Source organism: Urocampus carinirostris, chromosome 2 (genome assembly GCF_059441175.1).
Source record: "Urocampus carinirostris isolate Australia breed hairy pipefish chromosome 2, RoL_Ucar_1.0, whole genome shotgun sequence".
Classification (NCBI taxonomy): domain Eukaryota; kingdom Metazoa; phylum Chordata; class Actinopteri; order Syngnathiformes; family Syngnathidae; genus Urocampus; species Urocampus carinirostris.
In genome coordinates, this window is record NC_142350.1 from 22,332,661 (window position 1) to 22,360,011 (window position 27,351).

The window sequence follows — 27,351 nt, forward strand, 5'->3', positions numbered from 1 at the left end:
AAGAGCAGACTCTGCACTCTTTATTTTGTTGACCCATTAGTTTTTCCCAGAAAGACATTCCACTCCCCCAGCATGGTTTGGCATGAAGAGAATTAGAAGTATTGCACGTGAGCAGATTTTTCCCTACATCTCATGGTGAAAAAAATGGCTCAAAAAAGTGGGCCAAAGCATGACTTGGATTATTGTTTAGGCTCCTATTTGTAGACAAGTGATCATCTTTTACCTCATTGAGAACAAAAATGCTGATGGTGTTTTTATACCAGATTAAATCCCTGGTCCAGTCTGCAGGCCGCATGTTTGACATGTCTCCCCTATATAAAAATGTGCTAATCTTCCCCTGCTAGCTGTTAATAAACAGCCACATTTCAAATTAGAAACAAGAACACCAATAATAAAAAAACAGCTGACCCTTCTTACATGTTGGATTTTATTTATTAGAATTGAGGAAACATCACTGGATCACAAATGACAGTCACAGGGATGATTACCCATTTAGCCATTCCATTTCCTGAAAGTTTGTCTTTTAAATCTAATGTCTGTCAAATCAAAGTGACAGTTTTCTCCAATGAAATGTGCAAAAGCAGCAGTAATCATCCAACTCATTGTTGAGTTTTACCCTGTAAGTTAATTTTCATGGACACAAACAGAACATTGTGAAATGATGTAATTGTGCTATTTATATGATGGTATGCAGAGGTGGGTTATATAGTTACATTTACTTGAGAAAGTTTTGAGACATTTTGTACTTCTAAGAATATTTTTAAATCACTATACTTTTTACTTGAGTATATTAGTAAGAAACTGTACTCTTACTCCTCTACATTAGGCTACATTAAACCCGTTAAATCCAGTTACTAGAGTAAGTTTTGGGATATTTTGTACTCGTTTTTTTAATCACTATATATTATTTTACTTTTGCTTGAGTAGATTGTCTGTGCAGCCCTTTGAGACTTCTTGTAATTAAGGACCATACAAATAAACATGACTTGACTCTTACGCTGCTGCATTAGTCGACATGGAACCCCTTAGTTAAAACCCCTCTACGTAAGTATGAGTCTGTCGGTCTTTGATAATGTGCGGTTATTTTGTCTAAGACATCGTTTCTTTTAAGATTTGACTAGTGACCCAAACGATCACAAGCTGGAACTTGTTTTTCTTACTGAACTGTATGCACAGTATATACAGTGTAGCTGTAGCCTCAAATATATATTTCTTTAATCCAGAGAGGGTTCACCCAAGCAAACTGAGTACACAGACATCCGATTACAGACTTTTATTCATTATTTATTACTTTGTTGTTTGGATAGAAGTTGATGATCTGATTGAATGGTTGTTAAAAACATCAATTAGATGTTATTCAGTACTTGTAGTCTTTTCACCAAGTACTTTTTTACTTTTACTCATGTAATATTTGGATGACTACTCTTTACTTCTACTTGAGTCCTATCATTCTGAAGTCACGGTACTTTTACTTGAGTCAAATGTTTGGCTACTCTACCCACCTCTGATGGTTTGTGTAATGAAAATGATTAGCTCATGTGTATGTACCAATTGTATGGTATACCATCATTTTTTGAAAAACTAAACATTAATGTTGAATGAGTTATATCTGCCGTTTTCATAGGGAAAATAGGTAATATTTGACCACTAAATGTCGCTGTATTGTGTAGTAAAACCACAAGGGAGTGCTAAAAAATCCAGCAGAAAATACAAACTATGGAGACTCAAAGGTGCAAAGTCTTTCTTTTTTTATGTCCAGCTTTTGGCGAATGAAAGAGAAAAAACAGCAAAGGAAAAGGGAAAAAAGAGAAAGGAAAAGAGAAAATGAAACACAAAGAAAACAAAAACCACATAGGAAATGATTTGAAAAACAGAAATAAAAGACGTGAAAAATGGAAAAGACAAAAAAAATGATAAAGGAAAATAAGAGTAAAGAAAAAAGCAAGAGAAAAATAATTCAAATGATGAAAATGGAATAAAAAAAAACAGAAAACATGACACAAAAAAGGCAGAAAAAGAGGAAAAAAAAGACAGGTTTTTGTTTTTCTTCCCGCTTCGTAGCACTCATTTCAAGTTGCACTAGACAATATAGCGACATCTAGTGGTTAAATAACACACCCTCTCTAAGGTAAGACAAAACGTGTTCCCATGCTACAGTTTATATATTGCTTTCTCCCTCAGTCAATAGTTTGTGTTCTAGAGCTTTTTAGCCCTCGTTTTTGTTGTACGACACGATACAGTGACCTCTCATGATCAAGTATTACGCAGTGTCCCTTTAAAATCGACGCTTGAAATAAACTCAAATGGTTTGTTTGTATAAATGCTGTTTAGGTGATAAAACAGGACACATTGGATTCATGTGCTCCAGCAGTTTGTGCTATTATGCTAAGCTAAGATCCTGAATGACATTAGCTTGGAGAAAGGTTAGCGATGCACACAAAAGAGCACTCATTGCGTTACGTCATACCAGGAAAATGTCCTGCAGTACTGCCCAACTACATCCAATACATGAAAAAAAAAAGACTAAAGAGGGATATAGTACTCTCCGGGTAGACTCGTGCATTCCAAGGAACGTTTTAAAAATTCCCTTGGAACATGTGAATTTCGCTGTACAAAATTAATTTGCAACCAAACTCTTAGTTTATAATGCTTTCAAATTGGGGAAATTCTCTCGTTACATGAGCAACTGGAGCTACGGGCACAATCCTGGAACAAAATTAGCTCGTATTTAGAGGTACCACTGTACTACGATTTCTTCGCAGGGACAAGAGACAAATGACCCATTTCCTCCTCTCTCAGGCATTACCAAAAATATACAAAAATACCTCATTGCTACATTCAAAAAGGGAGGAGCATTAGGTAGAAATCGCTTGAGTTCATCACTCAAAAAACAATCACAAGAGGGAATCACAGTTGGTGGCCTACTCACAAGTGCATGTCCAAGTTCCTCGGAACACGAGGGAGAACTGTACGTCGCCATGATGGAGATACTTTCTGGAGATGGAGATAAGCTATGGGGAACAACGAGAGGGAATCACAGTTTCGAGGGTAACAGATAGTGGACCACTCGGAGTGCATGTCCAGGTTCCTCCAGGACACGTGGGAGAACCTTACGTCACCATGATGGAGATACTTTCTGAAGATGATGCTAAACTAACGGGAAAGGCGAGGGGAAATAGAAGTTTCAGGGATAACAGTTGGTGGCCAACTCAGAGTGCATGTCCAGGTTCCTCCAGAACACGGGGGAGAACCTTACGTCACCATGAAGAAGATACCTTCTGGGGGTGGTGCTAAGCTAACGGGAACGTCAGCAAGTGTCTACATCCGGTACTCGGATAAAGCTAGCAGTGGAGAGGCGTCGGAAAAGTGGTGCAAGTCGATAGCGGGTGGGCTCAAGCCTCCACATATTGAGGTGGGGCCTCCTTGGGTGGTATTGCCACCACCTCCTCATAGGGTGGGAGCAGGACCTGAAAATAGATCACACAAAGTTGTCAACACAAAATTGTCACTGTTTATGTTATACTGAACGCTGCACAGAGCTCAGACATAAACCGATTCTGTTCGCCTGATATTCTCCTGCTCCCACAACAAGATCACTGTTGCCAAAATGGAATTTTAAAATTGGGCATTCAGTGCAATTGATAGAATATATTCTACCAGAATCTGATAATAATGAAAAACCTTGCCCAAAGGGAACATACCCAAGTGGGTGTAATCTGGATTATGTGTCAATCACAACAAGACATCGAGGACATAGAGCAAGGGTGGCCAACGCGGTCCTGGAGAGCCGCAAGACATGCATATGTTGGGGGTTGCTTTGCTCCAACATAGGTGAAGCCAATTTTCAGCTTGTTAGCAGGCTTTGTGAGAGCTTGATAACGATCCAGGCGATTGGATTGTCCTGCATGTTTTAGGAGTTGCTCTGCTCCAATGATTCCAATCACCTCGATCATTGAAGACGTTTTATATGACGTTTATCTTCCAATATTTTCAGTACCATTAAGAGAAGAAATCCACAGTGAATCATGTATTTTGCAAAGCCACAAATATATATGTAATTTACATATGCAATTTTTAAGCTTGCCTGTGCATATCTAAAGACATATGATTTTAAGGTCTTGAGTAAATTACAAATACATTTGTTGTTGTAGGGTGAAACAAAATCTCCATTTTTTTGCATGGCCTATAATAAATGTCCATATGTGATGCGTTACCACTGCACTAATTCACAATTCATAATGCCCCTGTTTCAGAGTAGCATGCAACTGTCCTTTTGGGTGCAACCCATAGGGAGCGAAAAGGCTTCATAGGACAGCTCCGTACAAACTAATGCAAGCTGCCGTTGATTACTAAGAGAAAAATGCCAAGCAGACTTTTGGAGAAACAGCAACAATTTCAAGCCTTTTTGAGCACTTCACCCCGAATTAAGCATAGAAACCTCCAATTCAGAATCACGTGTCGTGAAATCGTGACTAAATGATCCGTTTTGTATCCATTAAGCACGACTCGTCGGATGCCTTGATAAGAAACGTCCATCGTGGACGGCCGCTGTTGCTAATTCTGGCGAGCGGTAGAAATATGCTCCGAGGGGATGCCTTTGTGAAGCATCAGTTGAGGAGGGGGGAAGCCTCGCAAACTCATCACGGACCAGATTTGAAATCAGGCAGACAAGCAGACCGTTGCGTAACGTGTTCACGACAGGAGAGGACAAACAGAGCATGAAGCACGATTGCGTGCATCTCAAATGGCATTTACAGTGAAAAAAATATGTGTCTCCTCCCCAATTTCTGTGTTTTGGGGATATTTATCACTCGCAAAGGTTTCAGATCAGCCAACCATTTTCAATACCACACAGAGATAAGCCAAGGAAATGAAAATACACTTTTCAAATGTTGATTCAATTTATTAAAGAACAAAAAATAATTAAAACATATCTGAAAAAGTAACTTAAATCACAAAGTAACTGTCACTGACCATAATTTTGGGAAAGCTGAGTTCAATTCCACAGGCCACGCCCAAAATTGATGGCCTCCCCTGTGTTGTATCAATAAATCACTTAAAATAAATCTGTTAGACGAAGTGAAGTAGGCTAGGAAATCTCAAAAACACAATTAACATGCCACAATCCAGAGAAATTATATAAAAAAAATCTAAAAAAAAGTGATTTGAATCCATTAGCCCGGAAAAGGTCACAAAGCCAATTCCAAGGCTGTAGATCTCCAGCGAACCACTGTCAGAGCCATTTTCCACAAATGGAGAAAACGGGGAACAGTGGAAAACAGGATTGGTTGACCAACTAAGATTAATTCAAGAGTGTGACTACGGCTCATCCAGGAGGTTAACAAAAGAACCATGAATGTCATCCAAAGAATTGCAGGCTTTCCTGGCCTCAGTTAAGGTCAGACAGTGTTCATGACTACACTATTAGAAAGACACTGACCAAAAACCAAATCCATTTCAGAGTTCCCAGGCAAAAAACACTGCTGCCACAAAAGAAGACAAAGAGTTGTCTCACATTAGTCAAAAAGCATCTTAATTATCCTCAAGAATTTTGGAGAACCATTCTGTGTACTTACTGATGAGGCGCACCCCGAAAAAAATGTATCATACGTCCTCTATTTTTCACATACTGGACTATAAGGCGCATGACATTGAGACTACAGTAAGTGGAACAGTGTGCATTCATGTATAACCGTTTGGCTCTTTATACACTTGTGGTATATATGAAAGCAGTCAAATGAGTGTCACTGACCAATTTGCATAACATTATATTCATCAGGAATCAAACCCGAGTGTTGGACACTCTGTGGACACTTTATCACTAGAGCACAAGTGATACATATGACATAAAGGCATTAATAAAAAAATAAATAAATGGAGGTTGTGTATCGGCCAAGTCAAAGTTCGGATTTCAATCCAATTGTGATGCTGTGGCGTGATGCTAAATGGGCAGTACATGCAAGAAACCCCCCAATGGGGCAGATTCTACACCAGTTTGCAAAGAAGAGTGGGCCAGTATTCCTTCACAACAATGTGAAAGACTCATAACCAATCATCTTAAACGTTTGATTTCTGTTTTCGCTGCCAAAAGTGGCCCAACTCGCTATTAAGTTAAAGGGGCGATTATATTTTAACATAGGGCCAGATAGATTTTGATTTTTGTGCCTTAATAAATGGAATCGACCTTTCAAAACTGCATTTTGTATTTACTTTAGTTGACTCTGTGTTATATTAAAACTGGTTTGCTGATCTGAAACCTTTGTGAGCGATAAAAATGCAAAAAAACACAGAATTCAAGGACAGGGCACGTTATTTTTCAGGCCCTGTAAAAACAAATATGTGTTGCTACCTCCTGAATGGCGATAAAAGACATTTAGGAAAAGTACGTGGACTGCGACCTGGATGATAAGGACGATGATAAGCTTGGTGAGGGAAACTATGCGAGCGCAGATTAATGTCTTATGTATCCGTGTTGGGGATTAGCGCAGACAGGCAGATGGAAAGTGTGAGCGCGCCTAAAGCCTTTCGGGAGACAAAATGTACTCTAGTCCGAGCACTCATTCAGAGTCTCTTCCGATCGAACATTCAAGAAAATATGCATTTTTTGCCCTGAGTCTTGACATACTTTGTGTACATACTCTGCGATTGACATACGTCATTTTTAGTCCTGCGTGTGCATTCATCGAAACATTTCATTTTTAGGTGTTGAGTAAATCCTGAATATATAATAATAATAATAATAATTTCCTTTGTATTGTCATTCTTTGTAACAATGTACACAGAACGAAATGTCGATACACCTGACCCGTTGTAGCGAGCCGATGCAGCCGCAGTGGATCCAAACAATCTTTTTGAGACCAATCTCTTCCTAAATAGATGCCGGGTAAAAAGGACTGAAATATGCAGAGGTGGGTAGTAATGAGTTCCATTTATTCCGTTACATTAACTTGAGTAAGTTTTGTGACAGTTTGTACTTCTAGTGGGTATTTTTAAATCACTACAATTTTTACTTTTACTTGAGTAGAATTGTGTAGAAGAAACTGTGCTCTTACTCCGCTACATTGAAGCCGTGACTTAATTCCATCCACGTAAGTACGCGTCTGTGTCTATTAAGGGGCATTTATTTTGACGGATACCTGTTTTTTTTTTCTTCTTTTTTGCCCTGTTTTTCTTATTTTTTCCCTATTTTGAAGTCATTGCGTGCATAATGTTACATAATAATTGGTAACTTAGAGATTCAACCAACAAAAAACACCCGAAGCGCAGTTTGGGACCCAAAAGGGCTCTTTATAGTGAGCTAAGCCGAAGAACAAACCATTCCTCTAAAAATAGTCAGGATTCCCATCTGAACAAGTAAACTCCGGTCAAAGACGTCACTGAGTTCTTTTGTATTTACTCCGTTGTTTTTGCCACAAAACAACTTATTTTAAAAAGTAATCGAAATAGTTAGTTTCCCTGGTCACTAGTTACATTTACTATAGAGTACAGGAATTCAGTTACTGACTCTGTTACCTTTTAGAAGAAGTAGTAACTCATTACTTTAAGTAACGTGCCAAACACGGAGGAAAACTAGCTTTCCGGAATCAAAAGTAAGGCTTTTGCAGGCTTCGGTCACTCACCGTGGTGTCATTAGTGGTTACATAAACCAGAACCTCTGTAGTGCCTCGACCACTCACGTATCTGTAGCAGTTCCACACGCAACCAATCAGGTAGGCCTGCAGAGACAAATGAATGGACATGACTTATAAAGTACACAATGGTTGTTTAAGGCAGATTGTGGGGATCCAAAAGTGGGTCGCGGACCCGTTTTCAGCGGCCTGGAACAAATTAATGTTAAGAAATGGAATAACTGAGGGTCAATTACACTCCTTAGCAATAGATCCCTTCTTCCTGTCCAGTCAACCGGCGCCATCCCGATTATGTTTGAGAAGGACCGGATCTCGTTCTACTGTTGGTTTGTGCGCTTTATTTCCTTTTTTCGTTCGTAATAATAGATACCGAGAAAGTTAATGATGGAAAGTGGAAAAGAGTGACAACAATGATCTCGTCAAAAGGGAAACTATTGTGAAATACGAAAATGGTGTACAAGTGTCTGCCATTGAAGCTCTGCTTGAAGGTATAATAAATGGTATATGCTAAGCTTTTCCTTTTACCAGTTACCTCCCTGCTTGGTGCTCAACAGTAGGGGTTGGAATTGGGGGGTTTGGTCACCTAATGACTCCCGACGATAGGTGTTGCCATACACCAGTTGGGTTGAGCGAGGGGGCTGGGAATCCCCTCCTCTGTTTACATCTCGTAGAAAGAGTCAAGAATGAAAGAATGTAAGAATGTTCTTGACTTTAACCACCTCCACAAGGGGGATATGGCTCTGGTATATAGACATACGTTACCTACACCATGGGTCTCAAACTTGCTGCCCCTGTTTTGAAACAGCACACCAGTGCTGGGTTATTGTGGTTTTCCAGTAAATCTCTTTTTCCCTCTTTCTCTCTTTTATCTATATCTTTCTTAATCTCTTTATATATTTCTTACGCCATCCGTTTCTCTCTTTATCTATCCCTTTCACTTGCTCTCTTTTTTCTCTTTCACTTTCTCTGTCTCCTTTCCTTTTTCCTTCTCTTTATCTCTTTATATACCCCTTTTCTCTCTTATTCACTTCTTACTTCATCTTTTTCTCTCTCTCTCTCTCTCCCTCTATCTTTGTCTATCTCTCTTCCTTATTCTATCTTGCTCCCTTTTTTTCTTTCTCTTTCTTTTCTTTCTTTCGCGTTACCCAGGTGGACCCCTGAACTAAAATGACTTTGACACATCTGAGCTGGAAGAAGTCGACAGCAAGTAGACTATTTTGAAGTTACATACCCCACCTTTAAGTGAGACTGGTTGAGAACCAGTGCTTTAAGGTTACATGAAAACAAAGGTATTCTTGAGTAAAGAGTGGGACCGCCTTTGCCAAAACGTGACTTTCTACTCTGCTTTCTTGCCGCGCTCCTTCGGTAGCACCGAGTTGGGACTTGGCAGTCTAACAGCGGACTTCATTGTGTTTGTGCGTGAAAAGAGCGAAGGGCATGCTGGGACTGCACCAGAGCCAAAGCTAAAGTGCCTAGCCGCTTCAACAGATGGCCCCAATCTCAATCATGGAACCATCTGCTAATTCTGAAAAGTCAGGAAAAGGAAAATTATCTTGTGTCAAAAAATGCCCCCTCTGCCATTTTTGCATGTGTGTCAAGTACACTTGATTAATATCTAAGGAAGTACTCGTTATAGGTGGCAAAATACAGTATTAACTTTGGTATCGCGGTTGATGGAGAGCAGAACCCCCCACGAAATGTGAAAATCCGCATAGGAGCGATGCCCATCTATAAAAACCCCAGGGGTCCAACTTACCTCAAGATGACGTCCTTACCGACATTCGACTTGGGCTCGGGCTTAAGATCTTACCGCCAGTGGCGAACAAAACCTTTTCTTGCTCAGAGTTGTTTGACCTTTTGCTATTACATCAACGCAATTATTAGGGAAGTCTGGGGGTAGGATTAATTAAGCATTTGCTTCTTCCTTTTTGTTTCCGGACATGTATGTTAACATTGTTTTTGTTTTTGATTTGTTTTGTTTTGTTTTTATCATGTTTGAAATCAAGTTTCATTAATTCATTCATTCATTCAACCACAACCATGGCCTAAACCAGCAAAATTAGCTTTGTGGGCCTCCTATTACCTTATCATTTGCATACCTACAAGAACTTATTCCATGTTCTACTTCAAGGGTACGAAACTATTTGGATTTGCTAGGGGCCACATTAGGTTCAAAGATTTGGCCAAGGGGCCCATCTTAGAGACTGACCCGTTTTTTGCATTTCTTTTGAAATAGATTGAAAACCAATTGGATGAGACTAAACGATCACAATTCTTTAGTTTTTTTTTTTAGCATTTCTGGAATTGGATGTTCATTGAAAATCTGTAGTTTTTTGCAGTATATGGATCCCTTAACCACATGTAGAGGGACCATTTCCTGTAGTGTGTCTTGGGCAAGTACAGCCTGGTGACACCCACCCCCATTCAGGCAGTTTTTATTTGTTATAGTATTTTTATTGTAGTATTCTATTAGTATTTATGTAGTATTTCTATACTAGAATTTGTGTGGTGTATCTGTAGTACTTTTGTAGTAAGTGTGTAGTACTACAGTAGTCTTATGTATTATTACTATAGTATTATTATTTTGTGTTTTTTTTGTAGTATTTCTTTTATATTTCGCAGTATTTCCAAAGTAGACATTTTGTTGTATTTTGTGGTACATTATTACTGTAGTTTTTTTCTGTAGTATTTTTGATATATTTTTATAGAAGAATTTTTGTAGTATTGCTGCAGTTGTATTTTTGCAGTATTTCCGTTGTAAGACTTCTGTAGTAGTTTTTCTGTCGTAATATTTCCCTAAAAGTGTTATGTATTATAGTATTATGTAGTGGTATATTTGCAGTATTTCTGTGGAAGTGTTTCTCAAGCAGTATTTTAGTAGTATTATAGTACATTTTTGGTAGTATTTTGTGAGCACTAACCTAGAAGGAGCTGACGTAATTGCCCGCCATCTTGCTGCTACAGGTACACAAAAAAACAAACCTCGCAAAAGGGTGGGCCGAAACTGAGAAGAAAAATTATGGAGTTTTGTTCCATTGAATCTCCTCTCAGTTTGCACTCCTTTTCACTGCACTATACAAGATCTTAATATCTAGTGGTCATCTAATACACAGTGACCCTATAAAAGGACACTATATAATATTTATTGCCTCCTAGTGGTAGTAAAAAAACTTTCAGTAAAAAAAAAAAAAAAAATCATTGATTTGAATACTAAGCAAAATACATGCACTATCATACCGATGCAAATTTTTATCCCAAAAAATCATAGTGGAATCCCTATTTAGGTCGGCGCCATGTTTGTCTGTTCTTGATGCCTGCTGCGGGACTGGATTTTGTTCGCATTAGACAAACAGTGCCGTCTAGTGGTCAGGTATTACACACTGGGGCTTTAACGACAGTAATAATGTGTTTGCACATGCACTGGCATTGGTGCATTCACGCGCTAGTAAAGCAGGCTTCCTGCAGCTCTCTTAAGCGTGTGACCATGTGGTAGAGAACATTAACGCTATAGAAATGTTCACAGCTTCATGATGTATGACATATGCTCTAATTCATGGCAGTACTACATGATGAACACATCCAATTACGGGTGAGCAATGTTCAGCGAGGTGCTTAGGGAAGAAGCACTGGACAGCCCCAATCCTACTCTGCTTTATGGTTTGTGAAGGAGCCTGGCTCCTAAATATAACTGCGATAAACTCGTTCAATGCCAGACGTTTCTCTCAAATGGGGAGTGCTGGATGATTTTTGCCATTTGGACTCATTTTTGAAGGCCTACACAAAATGTAGTACTGTAGCTGTAGACCCTTTCATTGGTTTGTGACGCATCTGGTGGGCGGGGCTTAGCCTACAATAGAACTATTTGCAGAGGAAAATAATGCTTTCATAGCTGCTAGTTGTCGTCATGTTGTGCTTTTGAGTGCCAGAATCAAAGAGAACACGATAGCATTTGTATATTGAACTTGCACAGGATCCCAGAGGACACTCCTCCTCAAAGCCAAAGAGAAGAGTTGTGGTGAAATGCAATAAAGCGAAAAGATTGGACTGAGGCACTTGTCAAAAATGCTCAGGTTTTCAGCGCACATTTCATATCAAGTAAGACAAATTAAACGTTTATGATTGTTGCTATCGAGTCCATATTACTTATTATATGGGCAAAATACTTTCTCATTTTCTTAACTTTAGCTAACTGTTAGCGTGTAGCCTCAATGCCGGTAGCCTTGTAAACACTGAATGTGTCAAACATATAAACACAAACGCATTACAAACAATTGTTTGGCATACAGTCCAAGTGATTCATTAGATACGTTTAATTATTTATTCATTATTTATTAATTTATTTTTCTTTCTCTATTTTATGTTGTGTCAAACCAACGCAAGTCTAGTTCTTGGCTCCAGCTTCGGCTGTGAAAGGATGTAATAGGCAGAGGACATATCGAAAGAGAGCATGTTTCTAGCTTTTACCATAGTTTGGTAAACAACAATTGAACATTGCTAAGTTTCTTGAAAATACTTATTTCCCAGAACTCTTGAGAAAAACAGCTATTGTGAAAGGATGCACTTCAAGCAGAACTTTCACATAGGTGCTTTTTGTTTCATTTGTGAGACGTCCAATATCTAATTAATGCTTTTTATGAACACAAGGGCTTATTGCTTGCAAAACAAGATTTCATTGCAAGGACACTGAACTTATGCATGAACTTTGCAAGAACTTTTAAGGGCCCGATAATTCCAGTGATGTGATGACATGATTCCGCTCACCATGGCGATCGTGTTCCAGTGGAGGTGTACGGAACGTCATCCCTCCCAGGATAAAAAATCTTGAAATGTTAACTGTCCGTACTTATACATATATCTTCGCTACGCTGACCACACTGCATCACTATGCCCTTTACTTATCATACGGGGCCGCCTACGCAATTCAATTGCTGGATAGAGGAAGCAAATCTTGGAAGTGGGGGATTTCCCAATGTGTGGACAAAGATCTGATCTACTCCTGCCATCAATGGTGATTTCTCATCTCATCTCATTAGCTACACCGCTTATCCTCAGTAGGGTTGCGGGGGTGCTGGAGCCCATCCCAGCAATGATCGGGCAGTGGGCAGGGATCGGGGACAGACCAATTCACCTGAAATGCATGTTTTTGGAATGTGGGAGGAAACTGGAGTGCCCGGAGGAAACCTACACAAGCACGGGGAGAACATACAAACTCCGCACTGGAAGTCTGGAGCTGGATTTGAACCCACGCAGGAGGTTCCCAAGACATGAACTGTGCCGCACATGCGCTGACCACTGCGCTGCCGTGCTGTAATGTCAATGGTGATTTATCATACTGAAATCCTTCCGAGATGTTACTTACTTATGAGCTGCTCTAAACCCTTTATAATAGCTTTTTTGAAGTAAGACAATTTAAAAAAAACAAAACGAACAAGATATTTTTACGTTTTAGCACTCAGGGACCTTAAGGCACTGAAAGAGTAAAATACCATGAAATGGGGCTTAGGGCTATACAAATCGACATGACTTATACGATATGTGCAGTAATTTAAGCGCATATGTTACCTTGAAAGATAGAATGCCGCCAATAAACAGGAGAACTGCAAAGACGAGGCACATATTATTGGTGGACATGATGTCCTCTTTGTAAGGGAAGGTCCCCGGCTGCAAAAGGGGGGAGAAAAAAATAAAATAAGAAACAGATTTAGGAGTAGTTTGCACATGTACAACATGGATTACAGGGTTCGTACACCTTTTTAATTGGCAAATTCAATAATTATTTAAGGAGTTTAAAAGCCAATTTTCCAATTTCTCCAATTCTATTAAAAGAAGAAATCTTACTTTTTCAGTTGCAGGAATTTCTTTCCATTACAATTTACTACTGGGACTACCTTAATTCCTAGCATGGCCCAGAATAAATGTCCATAATTGATACATAAACCTTGCAATAATACACATTTTGTAGTGCCCTGCTTAGGTGTGGCAGGCACGTGTCACGCTTCATAAGACAATGCCATAGAAACTAATGCAAGCTGCCGTTAATCACAAGGGAAAAAATGCAATGACAAATCAAAGCCACCAGAAAGCAGTCTTGGTGTCGTCTTTAAGCTGACTTTATGAGAAATATGGCAGCAATTTCAAGCATTTACAAGCACTTCACCCAAAATCCAAGAACTTTTCAATCCATGAAACATACATAAAATTCAAGACTTTTCAATGGTGTCAGGAACTTATACGAACCCTGAAATTAGGCTCAAATTTCCAAGGATGTCAAAGCAAATTCAAGCAACAAAAACACACAAAAAGCCACTCACCAGTTGCTGAAGGTAGTCCTGCACAGTGTTGGGGTACACCACCACGCTGATGGCCACCAGGGTGTTAAGGGCAAAGTCGAAGATTTGGTAGCAGAAAAACGGAATGATCCATGCGGCGTGTTGCTGTTCCGGGCAAGACGGGAACGTCATACGAGGTGAAAACAATGTGTAACGCCATCGGAAAATGGCTGCCGACTTACCTTATAAGCTCCGTATGTCGCCATGCCACAAATAAGAATCATGAGGAGGGATATTGCAGTTGCTATGCAGATGTCTGCATGGTGAAAAGAAAGGGTGGATGTATGTTGAGCCTCTTCAGGACAAAATTCTTAGCAAAAGCTTTGAAACATTGAAATTGTTAAATATGTGGCCGAGCAGCAAATTAATGTAGACATATTTTTCACAAAATAAGAAAATGTGGTGTCTTCAAGATTCATACACCTTTATTATGGCCAAATTCAACCACTTTTTTACCGGGTTCCTACATCTTTTTGGTGGTTAAATTCAAGCATGTTCAAAGAAAATTTTCCAATTTCCCAAGTCCAATTAAAAGAAATATCCGATGTGAATCATGCATTTTGCAGAAACAATGTATGTATGTAGCTTACATTTTCAAGGGAAGTTCTTCCCATTACAATGTACCACTTGGAAACGCTACAGATGCTGCCCCACTAACGAATGAGATAAGTTCCGGAAGATCTTTCGTAAGTTGCTTTAGTGCTATGTTTTGTATGTTTAAGATCTATATAAGTATGTTCAAGGCTTGTATAAGTAACCTGTATTGTTTTGAACTAAAAAATAAACATTTCATAAAATAATATGCTCTATAAAAGATAAATAAAGTTAAGTTTAACTTACTTGTCGAAGATAGACTTCATAAGTTAGGCTACCTCCTCCTACGTGGTAGCAAGTGGCCGAAAAAAAGCCATCTGATCATTTTCTCAACCACGTCAATCTTTCTTATTCCACTTTCATTTCAAAAGAAACGGCCCGCCTCTTCTTTACACCAACCATATTAAATGGATGCACGAGTTATTAGACAATAAAAATGTCAAAGTTCTTAGCATGCTGGAGTACAGTATAGAATGTTTACACATTAACTAGGAAGAGGAAGCCAGATTTCTTCTTCCGGGTGGATGCTGGCTGACCTCTCAGAGCAACACACGAGGGTAGCGGCGGAAATAAACACTACAGTAGTGTCCTGTACTCTGAAAAAGGTGCACACAATACAAAATCTAACTTAGAGCAATGTCCAGATATTTTTCAAAATCCCCCCAAAAATGTTCGGATCTACCGTTTTTCGTAAGTTGAATAGTTGTAAGTAGGGGAGTGTCTGTACCCTCATTTTTTGCACGGCCCATAATAAATGTCCATAATTAGTCCGTAATACTTGCACTAATACACATTCCGTAGTGCCCTGTTTATCAGTAGCATGCACCTTTCCTCTCAGGCGTGACCCATAAGCGGGATGACTCTTCATAGTACAATGCCGTTTAAACCAATGCCAGCTGCCGTTAATTGTGAGGGGAAAAAATGCAATGGCAAAGTGAACCAGAGAGCAGTGTCAGTGTCATTTTTAAGCAAAATTGTTGTGTAACAGTTTTAAGTATTTCCAAGCGCTTCACCTAAAATTCAAGCACTTATCAACACTTGAAAACGCACATTACAATTCAAGCACCTGTATGAACCCTATTTTAAAGCACTTTCAAAAGCCAATTTTCAGTGCAATATCCTGGTTTGAAGTGTATAGTTTTCATTTTTGGTGTGAATACTTTTCATTAGAGGTGATTACTGTATATTTTTTCTATTTTTTTATATAGCTTGCCAACTGGAGTGCAACCCTAATTTTGTTGCAGCAACACAATGATAACAAAGGTGATTTTGAAATCTCTCCATTATAATGCGCTGGTGGCAGCTTGTAGTTTTTTCCTACCCTGCCTCTGAAATACCGCTTGGATGCAGCTGACTGGCGTCAAAGTACATAAAAGTCCCCTCGGGCAGCCGTGGAGGTCACGCAATGTGTGCGCTGATTAAAAACAGGGATCTCATTCCAGGCAGGATTATGGCATCCATCTTGAATGACTCACCAATCTATGAACTGATCCCATGACGGGATTTGTTAAACGTTGCCAAGATGCGACAATCTGCATGTTTCGGTTTGGTAGGGATTAGTGGCAATGTTGATATAACTCCAACGCTCATTCTTTTTTACTTCCCGGGATGGTGGCGGAGGAGGAAAAAACTACTGTATGTTCCGCACAAGAAAATCAGGTGCACCCCCCAAAATATGGTCTTTAGTCATATATTTTTAACACATAAGGCACAATTGACTAGTAGCAGAGGTGGGTAGAGTGGCCAAAAATTGTACTTAAGTAAAAGTACTGTTACTTCAGAGTGAAAGGACACAAGTAAAAAGTAGTAATCCAAATAAATAATTGGGTAAAAGTGAAAAAAAACAACACAAGTAATGAGTAACGTCATTTATTGCTTTGGTTTTATCAGATCATTAAATAATTAAAGTCCATCCAATCAACAATAAATTACAAGTCTGTATAATTCTAAGTCTGTGTACTCAAACAGTTTGTTTGGGTAAATCTTATCTGTCCAAAACTTCAACATTTGAGTGAATAAGAGGAAATTAAAAATGTATTTAAGAAATCCAATTCATTGATTAATCGAATATGATGATGAAAATATTCGTTAGTTAGCCCTATTATTTCGGGTGCGTCTTATAGTCCAGAAAATACAGTATTTTTTAAAAATATGAAAGTCAATTTCCACTCACTGGCGTCGTCCATGACATCGACGTCTGTTCCCAGCTCCGAGCTAGTGAGGTGGTAGCGGTACTGCACGGGGTCATTGAGGGCCGACAAAAGGATGAGTAAAACAACCGCGTTGATGAGCTGCAGGCAAAAACAAAAAAAAAACACACAATACAAAGAATAGGAGTATATATTTTTAAAATGCTTTTGTGGCTGGCATCTTAAAAGGAATACAAAAGACAATTTATTTTACAATTGGTCAGAGAACTCCCCACAATCATGCAGATATGTTCCAAAATATTCAAAGCGCCATGGATATACCAGCTCAGTAGCCTAGATGGTAAGGCGCCCGCTTTGAGACTGGGAGGTCGGTGGTTCGCGCCCCGGCCGAGTCATTCCTAAGACTTAAAAAGTGGTCGGCGGCGCCCTCTGTTGGCTGCGGCTGCATCGGCTCGCTACAACGGGTCAGGTGCAATCGACATTTCGTTCTGTGTACATTGTTACACAGAATGACAATACAAGGAAATTATTATTATTATTATCTCAGCGAATTATTTTCAAAGTTGACAGTTTGACCTCATATTCCCATGAGCTGTACTGTCACCGAAAGACATCAAGGAAATCAAAACAATGGCGGGTCTCGTTGAAAAACAGACTGCGATCGTAGTAATCAGCAAATACATAGCTGTGCCTCTGGGGGACTTCTGACTTTTTTGTCTGAGTTGCATACTTTGATTATCAAAGGCTGCATGAGGGAAGTTTACCTTCCTTCGTGTCCAGCTTGCGTTCCTTTTTCCCCTTCGCCTCCTTATATGGATGTGATCGTGACTTTTCCTCTTGTGTTTTTCCCCACATGTCTTGCAATTAATATAATATTCGCTTGCAGGCCCCCAAAGGCTTCCAGTTTTGTTTGGTCTAGGTTAGCCCCATTAGCAGTCAGCTAGCAGGCCAGCCTGCCATGCTCTTTGTTTTTTCTCCCATCAAGGTTCCTGTTTGTTGCCGTGGTAGTTGTTTTGTTGTTGACTCCCAGTAATTGTGGATGCCTACTGCATGCTTTTGGTCGGCCAGATCCCTTTTTTCCTGCTGCCATTGAATCATTGCTGTACCATTGCTGCACCCACCTGCAACACATCACCGAGGCATCCTCTACAAAAACTTGGCTTAACACACTCAAAACTTCTTTGACTAATTAAAACGTAAACTAATAGGGTTCTGGTGTCACAGCTCAGGTGGTCAAACCTACACGATATGCCCTTTATACGGGTAACAAAAATAGTGCAATAAAAAAAGCAAACAGGGCGGATCTTGGGCTGCACAGCTCCTTGAATATAGCAGAGTGGAGAGAGAGGAACACAATCTGAAGAGAGCAGCCCTGTAGGTTAGCATTGCAGCTAAGTTCTCCAGGCAGGATTTGAGCTTCAGAGACATGATTTCACGTCACAACATATGACGTTGATGCGATTGAAGCAACAACCAGTATCCTGTGTTTTCACAACCTGATACCAGTAAGAAAGCAAAACATTAAAATATATATCTCTCTCCCATCCTTTACAATTTATAACATTTTGGGAAAAGCACCAGGGAGCCACTCAGCAGTCAAGAGCCGCATGTGGCACCTGAGCCACTGGTTGCTGACCCCTGGTCCAGACATAAATCATTCTAGGGTTGTGCAAGGGATAGCATAGACGCTTACGAAAGCCCAGGCAGGGATTTAGCCGTATTAAGAGGTGTGCTATGTTTAAAAGCTCAGGTGAGTACACAAACAACAATGCTAAATTTAACCTAAGTGCACATGGAGGGCAAATCGGCTAACTGGAATTACAGCAATGTGAATCGTCTAAACCAGTAGGAATATTGTCTTATCCTTTAATCATTTAACTCTAAAACATAAGGTACAATAAAAAGCTATATTTTACTAGATTAGCCATATTGTTAATGTAAATTGTATATTTGAAAATATTTTACTGGTTAAAAGATGTTATAAAGATGGATAGAGTGATACAAAGGACGGTAGAGGGAGTTAGGAAGATGTCTAGATAGATGTCTAGGTAGATAGATAGATATAGATGTACAAGTTATATTTTGTCGTTGTATTTTGTCATAGGGGCAGCACGGCGGCGCATTGGTTAGCGTGTGTGCGGCACAGTTCTAAGGTCTTGGGAACCTCCTGTGTGGGTTCATATCCATCAACCGGAATTCCTGTGCGGAGTTTGTATGTTCTCCCCGTGCTTGCGTGGGTTTGCTCCGGGCACTCCGGTTTCCTCCCACATTCCAAAGACATGCATTTCAGGTGGATTGGTCGGTCCAAATTGTCCCTAGGTGTGAATGAGCGAGCGAGTTGTCTGTCCCTGTGTGCCCTGCGATTGGCTGGCAACCAGTTCAGGGTGTCCCCTGCCCACTGCCCGATGATTGCTGGGATGGGCTCCAGCACCCCCGCGACCCTACTGAGGATAAGCGGTGCAGCTAATGAGATTTTGTCATAGTTTTATTTTGTCCTTATTGTTTTTCGTTGTCCTTGTGTTTTGTCACAGCAAAATTATATTTAGATGAGGGGGCGGGTCAAACTGGCTGAGCTTTTCACCTATTTGTATTAAGCTACCCAGGGCTGTTGCTTGTTAGCCAAGGGCTGAATGGCATTGCGGTTGATGGGTGCACTTAGCTCAAAAGATTTGACCTGCCCCTCATTCAAATGACAGTTTGCTGTGGCAATACACAACAACGACAAAATACGACAATAACCAAATATGACAAAATCAAAATACGACGACGATAAAATACAATAAAAACAAAATACAGTTTGTACAAAATACAAAGGCGACAAAATGCCATTGGTACAAAATACTACAGCGGCGCAATTAAATTGGGATAAAATACAAAAACGACAAAATACAGTTTGTACAGAATACAATTAGTACAAAATACAACGACAAGATACAACAGCAGGAAAATACAACAACGAGAAAATATAACGAGGAAAATAAATATTTTTTCATACATTTTTCTCTACATGAATGAAAGAGCGTTTGAAGCTTATTTGCTACTTAAGACATACTTCCCAAATTCTTAAAAGCTACACACAAATGTACCACCACGTTTTGAACATTTATCACATTTGTCCTGCTTTTTGTATTTACTGTATGTGGTTAATTCTATTGTATCAGTAAACAATATATATTTTATATACATATTATATCCATTAATAATTGAGATATTTTTAAATTGAGCATTTAGAATATTTCGTTTTTTGTTTACAGGGTTCGTCAATCCTTTTCATGGCCAAATTCAAACACTTTTTAAGGACTTTCAAAGCCAAAATTCCTATTTTCCAAGGACCATTAAGCAAGAATAGTACCTAAGATCATGGAGTATTTACAGTAGTACATTTCTTTAATTTTTATTGGTTTAATGCGTGGTCTATCGGGTCAGACTGCTGGGAAATATGGCAACAATTTCAAGCATCAACAAGCACCTTACCCAAAATTCAAGCCCTTTACAAACACAGCATTAAAAGGAAAGCATTTCAAGGATTCAGAGCACCTGTACGAAACCTGAGGTTAAAATCACTTTCTCCAAACTGGTCACTTGTTAGTGTGGCATTAAGTTTCTGGCAAAATGGCTGAAAAATAAAACAAGTGTAAGAAAAAAAACAAGGCACTTATTTTGTTTTCGCCAAAACAGGTTCGGCATTGTGGCCTTCATTTGAATTCCGTTACCAAAACAACAGCCGACGTCGTTTATTCAGTAGAAAAGATTTCAAAAGAAAACAATGAACAAGACTTACCATATACCAAATGCCCAAAATGATGGTGCCTGTCCGGACATGGCAGCAAAGGCAGCAACTCGTCGAGTACCAGCGTTCCCACGGCGATATCATCCTTAAATGTTCCGAAACCAGAACGAATTTACATGAAGACTGCCCAAAGGCTTTTGGTCATGAATGGAGTCAAAGAAAGGAAGAAAGAAAAAAGGATAAATGGAGCTTGTTGTCACATCGACTGGAATGCCAAACGGGTTGATCGCCTTCTGCTTCGGAATGAGAAGAGATTAGTGATGTGTCGTTCGAGAACGAAACTGCCCTATGAGATGGCTCATTGGAGTGACCGATGAGAGCCGGAGTTCTGCAAGCACCATCAATAAGAAGCCAGCTCCTCCCCAAAAGGTTTTCTCTCTCTCTCTCTCTCTCTCTCTCTCTCTCTCTCTCTCTCTCTCTCTCTCTCTCTCTCTCTCTCTCTCTCTCTCTCTCTCTCTCTCTCTCTCTCTCTCTCTCTCTCTCTCTCTCTCTCTCTCTCTCTTTGTTTTTTTTCTCGTTACCTTCTTCCTCTCGTCATCTCTCTATCTCTTACACTCTTTTTCAAATTTTTGTATTCTCTGTCTTTCTGTTTCTGTTTTTTTCTCGTTTTCTTTCTCTGTCTTCCTCTGTGTTTCCCTCTTTTTCACTCTCTCTCTCTTTCCCACTATTTTTCTTTGTCTCTATTTGTCTTTTTTGTCTTGCTCTGTAGCTTTCTCTCTCTATTTCCCATTCTCTCATTTTCTCCTTTTTCCAGTTCTCAGCCAGTCTGTCTTCCTCTCTCTCTCTCTCTCTCTCTCTCTCTCTCTCTCTCTCTCTCTCTCTCTCTCTCTCTCTCTCTCTCTCTCTCTCCTGTCTCTCTTTCTCACTCTCTCTTTGTTTTTTTTCTCGTTACCTTCTTCCTCTCGTCATCTCTCTCTCTCTTACACTCTTTTTCAAATTTTTGTATTCTCTGTCTTTCTGTTTCTGTTTTTTTCTCTTTTTCTTTCTCTGTCTTCCTCTGTGTTTCCCTCTTTTTCACTCTCTCTCTCTTTCCCACTATTTTTCTTTGTCTCTATTTGTCTTTTTTGTCTTGCTCTGTAGCTTTCTCTCTCTATTTCCCATTCTCTCATTTTCTCCTTTTTCCAGTTCTCAGCCAGTCTGTCTTCCTCTCTCTCTCTCTCTCTCTCTCTCTCTCTCTCTCTCTCTCTCTCTCTCTCTCTCTCCTGTCTCTCTTTCTCACTCTCTCTTTGTTTTTTTTCTCGTTACCTTCTTCCTCTCGTCATCTCTCTCTCTCTTACACTCTTTTTCAAATTTTTGTATTCTCTGTCTTTCTGTTTCTGTTTTTTCTCTTTTTCTTTCTCTGTCTTCCTCTGTGTTTCCCTCTTTTTCACTCTCTCTCTCTTTCCCACTATTTTTCTTTGTCTCTATTTGTCTTTTTTGTCTTGCTCTGTAGCTTTCTCTCTCTATTTCCCATTCTCTCATTTTCTCCTTTTTCCAGTTCTCAGCCAGTCTGTCTTCCTCTCTCTCTCTCTCTCTCTCTCTCTCTCTCTCTCTCTCTCTCTCTCTCTCTCTCTCTCTCTCTCTCTCTCTCTCTCTCTCCTGTCTCTCTTTCTCACTCTCCTTTTCTCTCTCTCTTGCTCTCTCTCCTCTCTGTCTCTCTCATATCATTTCTCTGTATCTACCTCTTTGTTCTCTTTCTTTCTCTTTTTCTTTCAACCTCCAGCTCTTTCTCACTCTCTTTTCCCCCTCAATCCTTCTATATCTCTCTGTCTCTCATCTTCTCACATTCTCCCATTCACTCTTGTCTCTCTCTTTCTCTCATCCACTCTTTTTTCTCTCTTTCTCGCCTCTCTAACCTAAAGGCGCTTGTGACTGTTCAATACAAGTAGTGTGTTGTTTGCTTCGTTTGAACATTTTGAAAGTTGAAGTGATGTAAAAGTTCAAAGTACATTGAAACAACATTATCAAATTGTAGCGTAACACATTTCGGAAACAAACTAATTTGGTACATGATGTTTTATGATTATTGGTAACTAATCGCAGTCCACCATTCAAAACAAAAGCGATCTGAAGTGCCGTTTGGGAGCTGAGTAAGCCGGCTCGTTCCAGTGAGCTTAGCCAAAAAAGCCAAGTCTCTAGAAAGAGACAGAATTGCCATCACGAGAACAAATGAGTGTGAGTCGTTTAATCTAATCTGGATCATCCCACAATCACGTGAACAATTTTATTTTATTTTATTTTTACATTGAAACGTCACGTGATGACTGTTAATAAAGTTTTTGCGAAAGGTTCGTGTCTAATTTAATTTACTTTAAAAATAATATTTTACCCGAAAAGACCCCGTTCTAACCCACATCACACCGGATCAGCACAAAATGCTTTTTTGAGGTTGTAACAGTTTTTTTTGTTTCATTTTTAGGATGATAAAAATGACATAACATGAAGGGGGTTTTAACATGATGCAGTATAATATCACACACTGTTCCTTTAACAATTATAGTTGAAGGTTTGCGTGTAGTAACCGATTGCCTCCAGAGAGGTCAGTCACGTCACGTCAAGGAAAACACAGCCGAAGACGAAGAAACCCGGAAGTTAGCATCACATCGCTAAAGGGAGTCAAATGTGAGTGTGTGAAATTGTGTATGTCAGCACTTTTTGGTGAATTTACCAAATACAAAGCACTGCAGCTCATTTAATATGCTCTCACGTCTGCGTTATTTTAGTCTCGTTGCTTCAGCCTGCCAGCGGCAAACAAAGAGACAAGAAGTACGTAAAGCATGCTAACAGCAGAGTACCGGTGGAGGTTTTAAAACTGTCAAAATAACAAAAGTCCACATGCTGAGAGCTTTTGATGAAAAACGACTTCGCAGTGTTATTTTATTTCGTTTGTTTATTCGTTTTGGGCAGTAACATTCTTTGTTTACCCTTGTAAGCATCACTTCAATGCATAACAGAATGTCTGAAAGGTAGTGAGGCGAATGCAACTTAATAAATCGTATCCCTTTTCTCATATATACAAAACTCAAAGTAAATTTCCTGCCACTTTTGTTGAATTGATATTCACGGCGGGTGTGAAACAAGTTGTAAATCTCACAGGCAACTCATAGACAACAAATAATAGTTGTGTAACAGAAGGAACACATTCATAACTGTGTTTCTACAGGTAACAGATATCAGTTCACTGTTATCGATGAAATATTTGTAGATGTGTACTTGGACAGTTTTCTTTGGTGAACCCTCTGCTGATCAAAAAATATACTGTATGTAAGGCTACAGCTATATACATTGCACATACACTACAGTTAAAAAAATGTTCCTAACCCTGCTCACAAATACTGCTGGGTGCTTGTTTAGGGTCACTGGTCAAATCTAAATAAAATAAATGTTATATTAGGCCTCACATATTAGAAGACTTGAGCTATGCCATTAGTTCGATGTGACTTGTCCTTGTTTGGCGTATTACTAGCTAAAACACTCGGTCCGCGGTCTGCATTAGCCTATTCGGGTCTGTTTGATAAAACAGAGATCACCTCCTGTAACTCTGAATATCTTCAGCCAGTAGTAACCAATTCCAATGATGATTGACACATTGCTTAGCCAAAGGAACTCCCAACACGATTTTATGCCATTTTCCGGTGTGACTTAAAATCCGAGCCGAAAATAAACATGCGCAAGGCAATCCAAGATTTATTTTTACGCACCATTATTATGCGCGTGTGTGCACAACCATTGATAGTCTTCTCAAGAAATGTTAAATATTAACAACTCTTTCACAATGTCTAACAAATTGGCAAAAGCTATCGTCTCACCAGTTTTCCAACTAAGATGCCCATGCTACACAAAACTTGAGAGTCTTACATTTCAAAAGTTACCAAAAACGTCCATATTCAATTTACTTTGGGTACGTCTCAGATTGGGACTTTAGGCGAATTGTACAGGAACGTTAAGGGTTTAAGTAATCACAGAAAAACAAAATGAGCAGAGGAAATGCACTTTTCTTTTAAAATCGACTGAAAAATTGCTAGTAGTTTTTTTTTTTAACCAAAATCGTGAAGCACAGGTGGACATATTTAAAACTGCAAGTCATTGTTGAACACTATTTTCCTCTTGTGCTTCTATTGGCATTATCTCGCGTCCACGCGTTTGACACGTGTACTATAAATGGTCTCTTGTTCTCATGTCTTCTAGATCTTTCTGCTAAGCAGAAGCAGAAGAGCTCCATAATGGAGCCTGAGCACATCAAAGTAGAGGCAGAGGAGGATCAGAGACAGAGCCGCAAAGCGGAGCAACAAAAGAAGAGGACTGACGCAAAATTCCAAGTGACTAGCGTTATTGTCAAGAGCCAAGAAGAGCAGGTAAGCCGCACACAGCTTAAGGAAAACAAGGAAGACGCTCCTGTTGAAGCGCAACTTCACAGACTTGCACGTTCTCGAGAGGTCACTGATCCAAAGACCCTGATTCCCGGTGACATGGTGACACCCGGGGTTACCTTACCAGGATTAAACTGCGGCCGGCACCCGAAAGTGAAGCCGTTCGTCTGCCCCTTTTGTCGCAAAACCTTCAACCAGCGCGTCCATTTATCTCGCCACTTGAGCGTCCACACAGGGGACAAACCTTTCCACTGCAGCGTTTGCAGCAAAATGTTCGCCACCCGGGACCGTCTGCGCTCTCACACCAGGATCCACACGGGAGAAAAACCTTTCGGCTGCCCGGTCTGCGGCAAGCGTTTCTTCCACCGTTCGCATTTAGTCAAACACTCTCACATTCACACGGGCGTGAAGCCTTTCTCCTGCTTGTTTTGTGCCAAGCGCTTCTACTCCAAGGGCGACCTCATCAAACACACACGGACGCACACTGGAGAGAAACCCTTTAGCTGTTCCATTTGCAATACGAGCTTCAGTGACAGCTCCACACTGGGTAAACACAAACGGCGACACACGGGGGAGAAACCTTTTGGCTGCAGCGTGTGCCACAAACGCTTCCCTTTCAATTTCCAGGTTAAGAAGCACAAGTGTGTTGAGGAGAAAAGCAACACTAAGGTCACTTAATTGGATAATGACTTGACGACTACCACTATTTTTCTTACAGCATCTGTTTTGTTATTGGCTGTAACTAGATATGGGAAAAACTGTGAAAAACATCCGATTTCTGTTTTTCAGGAGGATGATAAAACACTTGTTTTTCAAAAACAACTTTGAAAGAGTTTTTTTTTTTTTTACAAGAAAACAAAGATACTGTGCCGTGAAAACTTATTTGCCCCTTTCCTGATTTCTGTGTTTTTTGCATATCTATCACTCACAAAGGTTTCAGATCATCAAACCAGTTTTAATATCTCACACAGACGACTGAAGGAAATACAAAATGCACTTTTAAAATGTTGATTCTATTAAGTCACAAAAAAAAAATCTGGGCCTCTCTGTGAAAAAGTAGTTTTTGCAAAGAAGAGTGGGCCAAAATTCCTCCACAGTGTTGTGAAAGACTCATTACCAATTCTCGTAAATGCTTGGCAACTTCTTGTTCATAGGAGACCCAATAGGTTTCGATTATTTTTTGTGCCTTAATTAATGGAATCAACATTTCTAGTGTTTTCTACTTATTTGGGTTGTCTCTGTGTTATATTAACATTAGTTTGATGATCAGAAACTTTTTTGTGAATGAAATGTTAAAAAGACAGAAATCAGTATGGGGCAAATACCTTTTCATGCATGGCACTGCAAACATTCCTTTAAAGAATGCCATTTTATGACACATACTGCTTGTTTCATTGTAAGAAAAAAGGTTAGGACACGTGAATTAGTTTCAAGCACTTATTAAGATTGTTGTCGGTTTGAGGTTATCACCTCCCCTTCAGAGACCCTCTCACCGCATCCTGCATGTCCTTGATGTAAGATTATGCATGCAATACGTCCCTTTAAAAACGATTTGTTCCAAAAGTATTTTAATATGTCTGAATGTGATAAAGGGGCTAGAAAGGGTGCAAAATGTAAAATGAAGAGTGTTAAAAGGATTAACAAAACCATCCTAAAGCCCTGGACAAAATTCGATTGGACTTTCGAAACTGTTGGGCGTATCTTTTTCTTTTCATTTTGTAAACTAAATTGTATTTTCACAATACTGCTACCTGCTGGATTGTACTGTATCGTTTTGGGCCCCTTTAAATAACGAGACAGGGTAAAATTCACATTTTGAATGCTGTGTAAAACACAAAGTAAGAAAATAATGTGAAATTAAACTACTGGAATCGGACATTTTCTGTGATTTTTGTCAACTGTTTTAATTTTGTCAAATTATGACTCAGATGGGCTTTTTTACCCTAATGGCCACAATTTTTACCAAGCCAGTTGTAGGTCAAGGGGTCGGGTGGGTGAGTAGTTCAAGCCTGTGGCCCGCTGGCTGGAACTGGCTCATTGATGGATTGAATCGGCCCACGAGACAATGCTGAGAGAAGCGCAAGAGAAAAACAGGTTGCAGGTTAAAAAATGTCCGCTCTCTCTCGTTCTCGTCTCCTTTTCTCTCGCTCTTTGACTCTCTCACTTTGTTGCCTTTCGTCTCTCTCTTTTTCTCTTTCTGTCTCTGTTTCTCCCTCTCTTTTTATCTTTCTGTCTTGGTTCTTCTTTTTCTCTTTTTCCCTCATTCTCTTTCCTTCATTTTGTTTTTCTTTCTCAACTGTCTTCCCCTCTCTTGTTTCTTATTGTCTGTATTTTCTCTCTTGCTCTATTTCCCTCTCTTTAATTCATTTTCCCTTTCTCTCGCTCTCATTCATATTTTATCTGTCTTATATCTGTAATTTACCAGTGTGGCCCCAGAGAGAATGTTTTTGTACTGTATGGCCCCTGAGCTAAAATGAGTTTGACACCTTTGATATAGGCGCTCTAGGGCAG

General features: G+C 39.6%; 2 protein-coding genes across 3 annotated transcripts; one reads left to right on the forward strand and one right to left on the reverse strand.

The window, feature by feature from the left end:
- Nucleotides 1–408: 408 nt before the first annotated feature.
- laptm4b (lysosomal protein transmembrane 4 beta) lies at nt 409–20,814 on the reverse strand. The gene is made up of 7 exons (XM_088329408.1): nt 20,483–20,814; nt 16,725–16,842; nt 14,140–14,213; nt 13,940–14,062; nt 13,191–13,289; nt 7,620–7,715; nt 409–3,467 (listed from the first exon to the last, which is right to left on the reverse strand). The coding sequence occupies exons 1-7, from the start codon at nt 20,573–20,575 to the stop codon at nt 3,393–3,395; spliced, it is 678 nt and encodes a 225-aa protein (XP_088185534.1). The 5' UTR covers nt 20,576–20,814; the 3' UTR covers nt 409–3,392.
- Nucleotides 20,815–22,986: 2,172 nt separating this feature from the next.
- Nucleotides 22,987–26,716, forward strand: LOC148371367 (uncharacterized). Of its 2 annotated transcripts, none has more exons than XM_088329403.1 (2): nt 22,987–23,092; nt 24,659–26,716. In XM_088329403.1, exon 2 carries the CDS (start codon nt 24,694–24,696, stop codon nt 25,516–25,518), a length of 825 nt encoding a protein of 274 aa, XP_088185529.1. In that variant the 5' UTR covers nt 22,987–23,092; nt 24,659–24,693; the 3' UTR covers nt 25,519–26,716. The 2 variants fall into 2 exon arrangements, with proteins under 2 accessions (XP_088185529.1, XP_088185530.1); XM_088329404.1 differs by having other exon boundaries at nt 23,091–23,236.
- Nucleotides 26,717–27,351: the final 635 nt, after the last annotated feature.

What these genes read in the sequence shown, in the direction of transcription:
- laptm4b (XM_088329408.1), bottom strand. Translation starts at nt 20,575, where the DNA reads ATGATATCGCCGTGGGAACGCTGGTACTCGACGAGTTGCTGCCTTTGC. An exon ending in AGGACTACCTTCAGCAACTG is followed by an intron (nt 13,290 to 13,939) that starts GTGAGTGGCTTT and finishes CCCCTTTTGCAG; the next exon opens with CCGGGGACCTTCCCTTACAA. An exon ending in GCGGCATTCTATCTTTCAAG is followed by an intron (nt 7,716 to 13,190) that starts GTAACATATGCG and finishes TTGTCTCTGCAG; the next exon opens with GCCTACCTGATTGGTTGCGT.
- LOC148371367 (XM_088329403.1), top strand. Translation starts at nt 24,694, where the DNA reads ATGGAGCCTGAGCACATCAAAGTAGAGGCAGAGGAGGATCAGAGACAG.